Here is a 12,024-nt window from a genome sequence, read left to right on the forward strand (position 1 = left end):
TGACATCATCACTGATGACATCATATCATTTATTTATTTCTTTCTTTCTTTCTTTCTTTCTTTCTTTCTTTCTTTCTTTCTTTCTTTCTTTCTTTCTTTTCTTTCTTTCTTTCTTTCTATTCGAGTGATTCATCATCTTCATAATAGACTATCTCTGGCCCATAGATAACTTCCTAGCTGTGCTAGTTTAGTTTCCTCCTCTTCACTTTCAGCAGCAACATGTTGAAGCTCAGAAACACCGTGCTGAGGTCAGCGGGGATCCTGCAGACAGCAGCCCGGGCTCAGGTGAGGCTGTCTGGGGTGAGCCTCGCAGGCTTTGGGGGCGTCGTAGTTTGTAGTTCGAGTTAATTTATGCAGCAGACTCCAGCAGGCCTGATTTTGAAACTTCAGTTGTGATCCACCGATTTGAACAGTCATGAAGTCCAGACTTTTTTTTAATCCTCTAAGTGATATTTACTGCAGTTGTGCATGTAAAATAGTAATAACATAATAATAACCTATATATGCCCATTATTACTTTAGCCCTTATGTCTGTATACATCAACCTACAGACTCCAAACACTCTCCAACTTACACACACACACACACACACACACACACACACACACACACACACACACACACACACACACACACACACACAAACAACCTCTCATTAACATCTCATCAAATTACCTACAGACTCTGTGTAAACACCAAAATATCAATACTGTATGTTATCTGTGTGTGTTAGTGAGGTTTTGGACCTTTGGACCGGGTCAGACAGTGAACTGTGTTCACATAGGAAAACCTTTAGTTTAAAATTAACTAACCAGTATAGGGGAGCTGCAGTAATGAGTGACCTGAAGCCTCCACTGGCTCTGCTGTACATTAGGCCAACATTATATTACATTAGTGAGAATTTATAGCAATATGGGGGAGGGGGGGGGGGCATTTCATGTGGAAAGATTAAGGCATAGACTATATTGATTATTTTGTCATTGTATTGATAATTCAACTGGCAGATTCAAGTTCAAGAGTTGGAATTGTCCTTACAAAATTAGCTATTGTAATACATCTATTATAGAGACCTAAATATCACAGGAAAGTCTCATACTGTATATAGGGCTACAGTATATACAGTACAATAAAAAAAAATGGCTCACAGCTGATCCTTGATGTAATCCCACCTCCACCTTGAACCCATCTGTCACTCCGACTGCACACCTCATTGCTGTCACACTGTCCTCATACATTTCCTGCACCACTCTACATACTCCTCTGCCACTCCTGACTTCCTCGTGCAATACCAGACCTCCTCTCCCATCACCCTGTCATATGCTTTCTCTACATTACATTACATTACATTACGTCATTTGGCAGAGGCTTTTATCCAAAGCGACTTACAATAACACATTTTTGTCAGCAATAGAGCAATCAACTATGTAACACAGTCGATGACAACTACAACTTCTGAAGGAACAGTGGTACAAGTTTAGTTCAGTTTTATTTAATTTTTTTGAGAGAGAAAGAAGTTAGTTCAAGAAGGGCCCAGATGGAGCCTGAAAAGGTGTGTCTTCTAAGAATACAGTCAAACAGACACAATATCAGCCATAGGAATATTCTAGTAATATATATATATAGGGAAGCACTGCATGCATTTACCTTACTACAGACAAGATAACTGTTTATAATATTACAAATTGTAATATGATCATAAACAGTTCTCTAGTTTTAGGTAAATGCATGCAGTGGTCCCCTTTGGCCACAAGGTGTCAGCATTCACCTTATTTTCTCCAAAGATGCCCTGTTTTTGAACTACAGCACACTGACCTGCCGGAGAACTGAACCCACAGAAGTTGAATGGATATAGTCCTTCCACTGTTTGCCATGGCTGTGCTAACTAGCTGTGCCCCCCCCCCCCCCCCTTCTCCATCCTCCTTCCCTTCTCTGTCTGCAGCAGCCTCAGGTGCGACTCTCCACTGGGCCCCAGCAGGAACACGGAACCTTCTATGAGTTCCGCACCTACAGCATCCGCCCAGAGCTGAACGCCACCTTCCTCAAGCTGACAAATGAGAAGATCCACCTCCGCACCGCACACTCGCAGCTGATTGGCTACTGGAGCGTGGAGTATGGCGGCCTGAACCAAGTCTTCCACATCTGGAAGTATGGTGAGGAGAGAGAGAGAGAGATCATAAAAACAATTGGTGATCATATGTTGAAATAGAGGAGCATTTTACTTTAATTCTTATTGAGCTTTAGAGGGACAGTTAACCCCAAAATCAAAAATACATATTGTTCCTCTTACTTGTAGTGCTATTTATCCATTCTAGTTTGACTGTTTTGTAACTTTTGAACTGTGTCCCTTTAATGTTTCATCTCCCCCCTTCCCTCCCAGCCAGTTATTCTGCACGGGCAGGTGTTCGGTCCGCTCTGTCTCAGGACCCTGAGTGGATTTCGGAGTACATCTCCAAGGCGATGCCCATGCTGACATCCCAGGACAACGAGGTCACGTACATGCTGCCCTGGAGCCACCTGCAGGCTCCGCCCAGTGAGGGAGGTGAGTGAAGCCCCGCCTCCACATGACTGGGGCGGGGTGGGGCGGGGTTTATCTTGTTTTAGTTGGACAATAGAGCTCAACAGTGAGTGACCACCCACTTTTGAACGGCTCCGGTTCCAGGAAATTCATTTCCCATTCATTTCCCCATTGACGTTTCAGAAAATCCTTAAAGAAAGCCTGGAATCAAGGCAATGAGCTATGAGATTCATCTAAAACATTTGATTTGGTATGTGTGTGTGTCTGTGTTAGGAGTGTATGAGCTGGTTTCTTTCCAGATGCGTCCAGGTGGTCCGGCGGTGTGGGGCCAGGCCTTCCAGGCTGCCATCACCTCCCATGATGCACCGGGGTACGGCCGCCTTGTGGGAGCGTTCCACAGCGAGTTCGGACAGCTGAACAGAGGTGAGACAGTCCAGATACACAGAGGTGAGACAGTCCAGATACACAGAGGTGAGACAGTCTAGATACACAGAGGTGAAACCGCAGGTTGTGGGAGATCCCAGGGTCCAGCAGCAACTCTTGGTGACGGCCGGGGTTCCTCATGGAACTTGTTGGGTTCCTCATGGAACTTGTTGGGTTCCTTTGTGGTTTTAGTCTGAAGACCCTTTAAATGTTTCTCAGAGGCCTTTTAGTTTGCCATAGTGTTCAGTGCAGCAGGGGATGGACATTGGACAGTTTACTGAGATAATAAATCAACTTAGAAGTCAGGTCACTTTCCCATTGACTTCCATGCAATCAGACTTATTTTTTGCAGCCAGTGGAGTTGCCTCCTGCTGGCCATTAGAAAGAATGCAGGTTTAAGATGCAACTGCTGCATTGGCTTCATCGTTCAGCCCTGGAGGTTGCCTCTTTCCTAAAACTAGAGAATACCCCCCCCCCCCCCCCCCCAGTTCACCATTCCAGGGGGAGATGGTTACCTTCTGGATGACATCAGCAGCTTTGGACTTAATATAATGTCACATGATGTATTGATGATGTATTGATCCTGGACTGATGCTGTCTGTCTGTCTGTCTCTGTCTGTCTGTCTGTCTGTCTGTCTGTCTGTCTGTCTGTCTGTCTGTCTGCCTGTCTGTCTGTCTGTCTGTCTGTCTGCCTGCCTGCCTGTCTGTCTGTCTGTCTGTCTGCCTGCCTGCCTGCCTGTCTGATTGTCTGTCTGTCTGTCTGCCTGCCTGCCTGCCTGTCTGTCTGTCTGTCTGTCTGTCTGTGTCTGTCTGTCTGTCTGCCTGCCTGCCTGCCTGTCTGTCTGTCTGTCTGTCTGTCTGTCTGTCTGTCTGTCTGTCTGTCTGTCTGTGTCTGTCTGTCTGTCTGTCTGTCTGTCTGTCTGTCTCTGTCTGTCTGTCTGTCTGTCTGTCTGTCTGTCTGTCTGTCTTGTCAGTCCATGCTCTCTGGTGGTTTGAGAGTCCAGACCAGCGAGCCGCCGTCCGTCACAAAGCCCACACAGACGCACGAGTGGTGTCTGCTGGTGAGACTCAGCTCACACTGCTGATACAACACAATAATATGATACAACATTAGATTATACTATACAACAACACAACATAATAATGATACATTAAATTATTTTAGAACACGGCTCTCTTGAATACTCGATTCTGATTGGTCAATCAACAATATTCACCGGGCATTATTTCTCGACAACCGACCGCTGCTCTGCCACACCTGGATTAATCAGTTGATAAGAGCCTTTTGTCAGCAAGACGCTACTAATTAGGCCAACCAGTTGCAGCTGTGGTGTCTTGTGTGCCAATTACGAATGAAACCGCTTTGTCGTTGAAAACGCTATTAAAAAATCTATTTGAATAATTATTTTTGTCAGATTATTGAATGATTTAGTTGTAGGCCGTGTTCTAAGCGGGATAATGTATATTGAGGCGGTGATTACTGGGAAATAATGACCTTCAGGTGAACGATTAAGCCCTCCACTGCGCGTCGGGCTCAATCCACCTGTCGGTCATTATTTCCCCCGTAATCACCGCCTCAATATACATTATCCCTTACATATACAACACAAGGATATGAGACAGTGCCATAAATTACAGTTAATCTTGATTGATCCTTCAGAGGTTAGTTTTGTCGACATAGATTTTAAATAATGTGAGACTGTTAACATAAACCATGATGTCTAATCAGCACCTTCTCTCTCTCTCTCTCTCAGTCAGGGAAAGTGTTTCCTTCCTGGAGTCTCAGAGGAATAAACTCATGTTCCCTTGCGCCTTCTCTCCGCTCAAGTAACATCTGAATCCGTCCCGCTGCTTGAGAAACTGACCAGAGATCTGCCTCTCCTGGCAGTACAGACCAGCACTGACCATCTGAGGACTGGACACTAACATGAGACAGACATGTATCTTATCCAGATAGATATAACAGGTCTTAAGGCCCAGCTAACAGGATAACCATGTTTATCAGTCTCTCTAATAATAATAACTTTAATTTATATAGCGCCTTTCATAAAACCCAAGGTCGCTTCACAAGAGTGGTATACAGATAGGGGAGAGAGGGGGAGGAAAAACAAACAAACAAACAAAACAAACAACAGGGATGGTTGAACTAAACTGAACTAACTAACTTATTATTATTATTATTATTATTATCAGTCTCTCTACTAAAGCTACCAGTAAGCATTGCAGCAGGGTTTAGCGAACAGGCTATCCATGCTAACCGCCTCTCTTTACACCTCTTAGCATTACAGAAGAGTCTCCATTGGGGTGTGTGTGTGTGTGGGGGGGGGGGGGGATAATATAAGGCTTACTGCTCTCTTCTACCTGTCGAGGTCAAAGGTCAGATTTAGAAAAGTTAACTCAGCTGACCTGCTAAACCGAACAATACTCGCTTAATTTCCATTGACTTCAGAAAACTAATAGGTTCACTGATGTAAGCTAATACTTTATGGTTTGTACTGCTTAAATTAATATGATAAACAAAATATAAATAACATTAATATATATTGACCCACTGAGGCACTTTGGACCAAGCTGTATTTAATTCCAAGTATTCAAGCACTTTTTCAGTGTGAGGTTCAGCCAGGATGCAGAACATTCTATTTAATCAGTGTTTCTCTCTGAATCTGAAGATGTGGACTGATTCCTACTGCTGTTATAAGATCATTGCCATCCCATGTTTACCCTTCTCCCCAAACTCAGTGATCATGTTTACACCATGGAAACAAATGTGCCTTTTTAAAATCAGCTGTGAAAATTAATTAAATGAATTAAACTTGTCAAAAACAGTTGTGCTCATCTGTTTTCAGTGTGAGTGTGTGAATGAATGTGACGTTGACCAAGAGGTTACAGGTGTTGGAGGATCGACGGAGTCTAGACTGACGATTTGTTTTGTTTTATTGAGAATTGTACAGGGCCAGTAACAGTTATTCCCACAGCCTTTCTTAACACATTAAAACGTAAACAGCTATTAAATAACAAACATTTGCTTGGTAGGATCAGCTTGTTGATCAGAGAAAAAAAACAAAAACAAATTTATACATAATCTGTGAAAATTTCAGTGCAAATAAACTGTTCCACCACCGATAAAGTGCTTGGGACGCAGAGGGGGAAATCCCACGTCCGTTAACTTAAAGGCCGGCTGACAGGAAACGGCACTTTGGTCTGTGAACTCAGACTGAGCCGCATCAGCCCCAAGACTCCCAATTACAACATTTAAGGACATCAACTTGATTTGTACTTAACATTTATCAACCTACTCCAGAGAATCTCTCTCTTCCCACTCGTAGGAAAGGCGGTGAAAATACTAAAGTGTGAATGTTTCTCTCCGTCAGCCACAGGGTCGTTGAGGTATTCATTGCAGAACTGTGAGAATATGGACTTAACACTCAAACAAATCTTTTCCCCCCCCATCTTTTCTTATAAAAGCTACAAAATCAACCAACGCTTCCTTTTGCTTCCTAACTCGTACAGTACGGTTTGCATAGTGTACTTTGAGCACTTTGATTGGAGTGCTGTAAAAACGACTGAGCCCACTATACACAGAAAACACTCTGAATGGTAATAATGCCACCTTGGACTCAGTCAAAATAGTAAGACAATTATGTTTCTGGCATCATCTACACATATAAATAAAACATACACAATAAACACAGAATCAATCATAAAAAAATGAAAAAAATCAGATTTTTTTGCAGTTTAGCCCTTGGCCGTTGAAATGATTTTGATTCTTCATCTCGTCACTCTGGTCTCTGAGTCGAACCACAGAATGAGAAACAGACCCTGAATTGGTCCTATCATTGGCAGGCACCAGTCGCAATTACACGAAAATAGAAAATATCGCAGCGCCACCAAAAACACGCAATGTGCGTCATTATGGGGCTAAAGCACTTGAAAATTATGGCAGTTATTCAAGTTTAACACTCTTCCTCTCTCTGTCTCTCTCTCTCGCGCCGGCCTCACAGCTCCTCCAGTGGGAAGTTTTTGCATTGACGTGCATGGAGCTTGGCGGTCGGTGGGCGGCGTGGCGGGGCAACTCCGCCGACCGACGGGGGGATTCAAAGGAGTTATTACAACACTAGTGGTGTGGCGGGGGAGGGAAGGACCTCCTCTCCGGGCCACGGGGGGGTGCTAGTGAGTCCATGTCCGGTTCCAGCCTCCGGGCTCTCATCACATCGGACTCTCTTTCAGCTTGTCTGTCTCTGCTGCAGCTGCTGCTGCCGCCGCGCGCGGGGCGCCGCTGCGGCTCAGCATGGGAATGTCTATCACAGCTTCCTTACGCCGCACAGAGCCGTCCTTCAAGTGGTAGTCGTCGCTCTGGTCCTTGGCAAAGTTCACAAACACCTGGTAGAAAATGGGCAAAACGATGTCAGGTATCAATGTACAAACGTGAAATATTAGCACTTTAAAGTCATAATCCTTGACATTTTCATATGAACAATTGGTCGTTTTGCTATTCTCGACATGCTAATTGTTAGTGCTAGTGTTTCTCTAAATCAGGGGTACTCAAACTTTATTTTTTATGTTTTATTGAAAGCGTGATGGGGCAGTGTCTGGGTGGTTACCTGGTCCAGGGTTGTCTGTGTGACGGAATAGTCCTCGATCTGCAGCAGCTCCTTGTTCTTGGCCAGGATGGAGAAGATGTGAGCGAGCGAGGTGAGAGAGGAGGGCAGCTGGTACTGCAGCATGGTGCGGTGCTTCTCCTTCAGAGTGCTCCCGGGCAGCTCGCTCTCGATGAACTTCATCACGGGGGCCAGGTCCGGCTCCGGGCCGGCCACGCGCACGATGATGGTGTAGCCATCACCGAACCTGGGGGAAGAGGGGGGAAGGGAGGAAGGTTCACGGTGTTGTTAACCAAACTGAACATCAGTACAGGAAAATGGAATGGAAATATCAATACATGGTGGAAATATTTAGTCAGTTGTAGAATGTAGTGAAAGAAAATGCCAAATAGTCCGACGTATTCCAAAATGAGATTTACACCGTTAGAAATATTACACTCACACCCTACAGACCGTGTCGCCACCACAAGTGTTACAATAGTGTTGGGTCTCACCTGTTCTTCAGGTGCTGGACGCTCCCCAGACAACGGAACCTGCCGTTGACCATGATGGCCATCCTGGTGCACAGAGCCTCACACTCCTCCATGCTGCAGATTGAGACAAGATGGAGGTCAGAGAACACCAACATGAGCCACTGCACTTTTCCCACACGTTCTCTTTGTGTTTCATTGTATGTAAAGCACTCATTAAACACTGTTTGTTTGTTTGCTTTAGAAAAGTGCTATATAAGTAAAGTGATTGTCATCTGGTACCTGTGTGAGGTGAGCACGACGGAACGGCCCTCCTTGATGACACTGTGGATGCAGGTCCAGAGGGCGCGGCGGGCCTTGGGGTCCATGCCGGTGGTGGGCTCGTCCTGTGACCAGCAGCACCGGGTTCAGGTGGGCCCACAGGCGCAGCAGGAAACAAAGGGAGAGGGTCAGGAGGAGAGGCAGGCACAGCATCTTCCACACAACACCTGTCTATCTCACTTTATCCACCTGTTTTAGAAATCTGTCATTCGCTTCTTTAGCTTTAAAACACTGGCTAGTCTCGATCAGAGTAACAGCTTGCTTGGCAACATCCACAGTTAGTAAACGAGAGAGGGAGTTTTGAAGTCCATGGAGAAGACAGGGCAGGAGTGGAGGAGACAAAAACAACTTTTTGATTCACAAACAACACTTTTTGATTCGCATTAATACATTTTTAATCCCAAATGTATTTTACTTGCAATAAAGCGTTTTGATTGGAGTGTCGATAGTTTTGCTCTCAAATCTATTTTTAAGTTGTGCAGCTGCTTCTATACGTGGCATGTGTTTCCGATGTCCGTTTGCAGCATGAGAGGATAGACCAATCAGGAGGAGTAGCCTATGCAGCTGGTGCGGGGGGCGGGGGAGAAGTAGCCTGGGTAAACCCATCCCCCACGTGACCTGCTCTCAGACCTGTGACTGGGAACTGAGAGAGCAGGTCACGTGGGGGCTGGGTTTACCTAGGCTAGGGGAGAAGGGCTAAACCTGCACCACTTACTTCAACACCTGGGTGTGATTTTTGTTTGCTCTCAAATCTATTCTGTTTGACTGCATGATGAAGACACAAAAGTAACTCCATACTGTATGTCTGTGAGTGTGTCATACCAGGAAGACGACGGGCGGTCCTCCTATCAGAGCCATGGCGGTGGACAGTTTCCTCATGTTTCCTCCGCTGTAGCTGCCGGCTGATTTGTCCACATATTTCACCAGACCCAGCTTCCTGATGCCCCACTCCGCCACCTGCCAGGGTTACAGCAGGGTCATCATCATCATCGTCATCAGCATCACCATGGTCAACATAATCAGCATCATTAAGGGCTGTACCGAATAGTTCAAAGCTTCATGAATTTTCAATGAACATTTGAATGCTGTGGCCACACTGATCTGTCAAAAAACTGACCTGCTGAATAATTAAGTGGACTAACTCATATTTAATCTGATTAATCCATTTTTTCAAATTGAGGATTTTGTTCGAGGATTATTATAAAAAAAAGATGATGATGTTATAAAATATGAAGGCAGATATTGGAAGCTTCATTCGAAAACCTCAATAGAAGGTTCAAATGTAAAAAAAAAATCATTTGGTACAGCACTAGCATCATCATTAGAGTTCAGTGAAGGAAACACTCACATCGCACACTTCCTTCTCAGGAACACCGCGCAGGATGGCGTAGAATTCCAGATGCTCGCGGCCCGTCAGCAGGTCATTGATGGCGTCGAACTGCGGACAGTAACCCATGTTCTGGTGGACCTCATCGATTTCCCTCAGGATGCTGCACGCGCGCACACACACACACACACACAGAACTCAGTTAGTACAGTGACATAGTAGATGTTGCAGAGGTGTGACCAAGTCAACTTTCAAGTCTCAAGTCTAAACATAGAACAGCAAGTCAAGTCAGACTACTCAACAAATCAAGATCCAATATCAATTTAATATCTCTAGAAAAAAAAAAAAAAAAAAAAAAAAAAATATATATATATATATATATATACATATATATATATATATTATTTTTTATTTTTTTCTTCTTTTTTTCTAGAGATTAATATAGAAATATAAATATTAATATAAAAAAGATTAATATCTCTAGAAATATATATATATATATATATATATATATATATATATATATATATATATATATATATATATATATATATATATATATATATATATATATATATATATAAACCTTTCAATAAAATATGGTTTTAATAGGATAAAAACTTGGTAGTTGCATCATGTGTTTGATTTCTATAATCAGTTTCAACTTCAATAAATTCAATCATTCCATACAAATTCAGTAAACAGAATTTAAATTCAGTCGTCTGCTGGAACAAATCTCAACACTTTCAATCCAAGTCATTTACACAAACACAAGATCTCAAGTCAAGACTTTAGAAAGCTTTTGAAGGTTCAATATCTATCTATATGGTTGATTTTAAACTTTGACCTCACCTCTTGCCGGCCACAAAGGCCTCTCCGCTCGTCACGATGGTGTCTCCCGTCAGCATTTTGAAGGTCGTCGTCTTCCCGGCTCCGTTAACGCCCAGCAGCCCGAAACACTGAGGGGATGCAGACAAACTATTAATAACACTGTTTCAATTCAACACACTGAGGGGATGCAGACAAACTATTCATAACACTGTTTCAATTCAACACACTGAGGGGATGCAGACAAACTATTAGTAACACTGTTTCAATTCAACACACTGAGGGGATGCAGACAAACTATTAGTAACACTGTTTCAATTCAACACACTGAGGGGATGCAGACAAACTATTAGTAACACTGTTTCAATTCAACACACTGAGGGGATCCAGACAAACTATTCATAACACTGTTTCAATTCAACACACTGAGGGGATCCAGACAAACTATTAGTAACACTGTTTCAATTCAACACACTGAGGGGATGCAGACAAACTATTAGTAACACTGTTTCAATTCAACACACTGAGGGGATGCAGACAAACTATTCATAACACTGTTTCAATTCAACACACTGAGGGGATGCAGACAAACTATTAGTAACACTGTTTCAATTCAACACACTGAGGGGATCCAGACAAACTATTAATAACACTGTTTCAATTCAACACACTGAGGGGATGCAGACAAACTATTAGTAACACTGTTTCAATTCAACACACTGAGGGGATGCAGACAAACTATTAGTAACACTGTTTCAATTCAACACACTGAGGGGATCCAGACAAACTATTCATAACACTGTTTCAATTCAACACACTGAGGGGATGCAGACAAACTATTAGTAACACTGTTTCAATTCAACACACTGAGGGGATCCAGACAAACTATTAATAACACTGTTTCAATTCAACACACTGAGGGGATGCAGACAAACTATTAGTAACACTGTTTCAATTCAACACACTGAGGGGATCCAGACAAACTATTAATAACACTGTTTCAATTCAACACACTGAGGGGATGCAGACAAACTATTAGTAACACTGTTTCAATTCAACACACTGAGGGGATGCAGACAAACTATTAATAACACTGTTTCAATTCAACACACTGAGGGGATCCAGACAAACTATTAGTAACACTGTTTCAATTCAACACACTGAGGGGATGCAGACAAACTATTAGTAACACTGTTTCAATTCAACACACTGAGGGGATCCAGACAAACTATTCATAACACTGTTTCAATTCAACACACTGAGGGGATGCAGACAAACTATTAATAACACTGTTTCAATTCAACACACTGAGGGGATCCAGACAAACTATTAATAACACTGTTTCAATTCAACACACTGAGGGGATGCAGACAAACTATTAATAACACTGTTTCAATTCAACACACTAAGGGGATGCAGACAAACTATTCATAACACTGTTTCAATTCAACACACTGAGGGGATCCAGACAAACTATTAGTAACACTGTTTCAATTCAACACACTGAGGGGATGCAGACAAACTACCGTATTCATAACACTG

At 43.1% G+C, this 12,024-nt stretch overlaps 2 protein-coding genes across 2 annotated transcripts in view; one reads left to right on the top strand and one right to left on the bottom strand.

Moving 5' to 3' along the window:
- Positions 1 to 219: 219 nt before the first annotated feature.
- Positions 220 to 5,739, top strand: nipsnap3a (nipsnap homolog 3A (C. elegans); the record flags this gene model as incomplete). Its single annotated transcript, XM_083652424.1, has 6 exons — positions 220 to 285; positions 1,940 to 2,150; positions 2,378 to 2,539; positions 2,789 to 2,938; positions 3,913 to 3,999; positions 4,693 to 5,739. 6 exons carry the CDS (start codon positions 220 to 222, stop codon positions 4,767 to 4,769), a joined length of 753 nt encoding a protein of 250 aa, XP_083508550.1. The 3' UTR covers positions 4,770 to 5,739.
- Positions 5,740 to 5,854: 115 nt separating this feature from the next.
- abca1b (ATP-binding cassette, sub-family A (ABC1), member 1B) overlaps positions 5,855 to 12,024 on the bottom strand; it is a 42,426-nt gene continuing 36,256 nt past the window's right edge. Inside the window, exons 35-41 of the mRNA XM_083652291.1 lie at positions 10,507 to 10,613; positions 9,676 to 9,817; positions 9,150 to 9,284; positions 8,289 to 8,392; positions 8,031 to 8,123; positions 7,540 to 7,783; positions 5,855 to 7,318 (exon numbers count right to left, since the gene is read on the bottom strand). Coding sequence (XP_083508417.1) covers positions 7,145 to 7,318; positions 7,540 to 7,783; positions 8,031 to 8,123; positions 8,289 to 8,392; positions 9,150 to 9,284; positions 9,676 to 9,817; positions 10,507 to 10,613 — 999 coding nt within the window. The 3' untranslated portion in view covers positions 5,855 to 7,144. The remainder of the gene's footprint in view (positions 7,319 to 7,539; positions 7,784 to 8,030; positions 8,124 to 8,288; positions 8,393 to 9,149; positions 9,285 to 9,675; positions 9,818 to 10,506; positions 10,614 to 12,024) is intronic.

This window comes from Poromitra crassiceps, assembly GCF_964638095.1.
Source record: "Poromitra crassiceps genome assembly, chromosome: 15".
NCBI lineage: Eukaryota > Metazoa > Chordata > Actinopteri > Beryciformes > Melamphaidae > Poromitra > Poromitra crassiceps.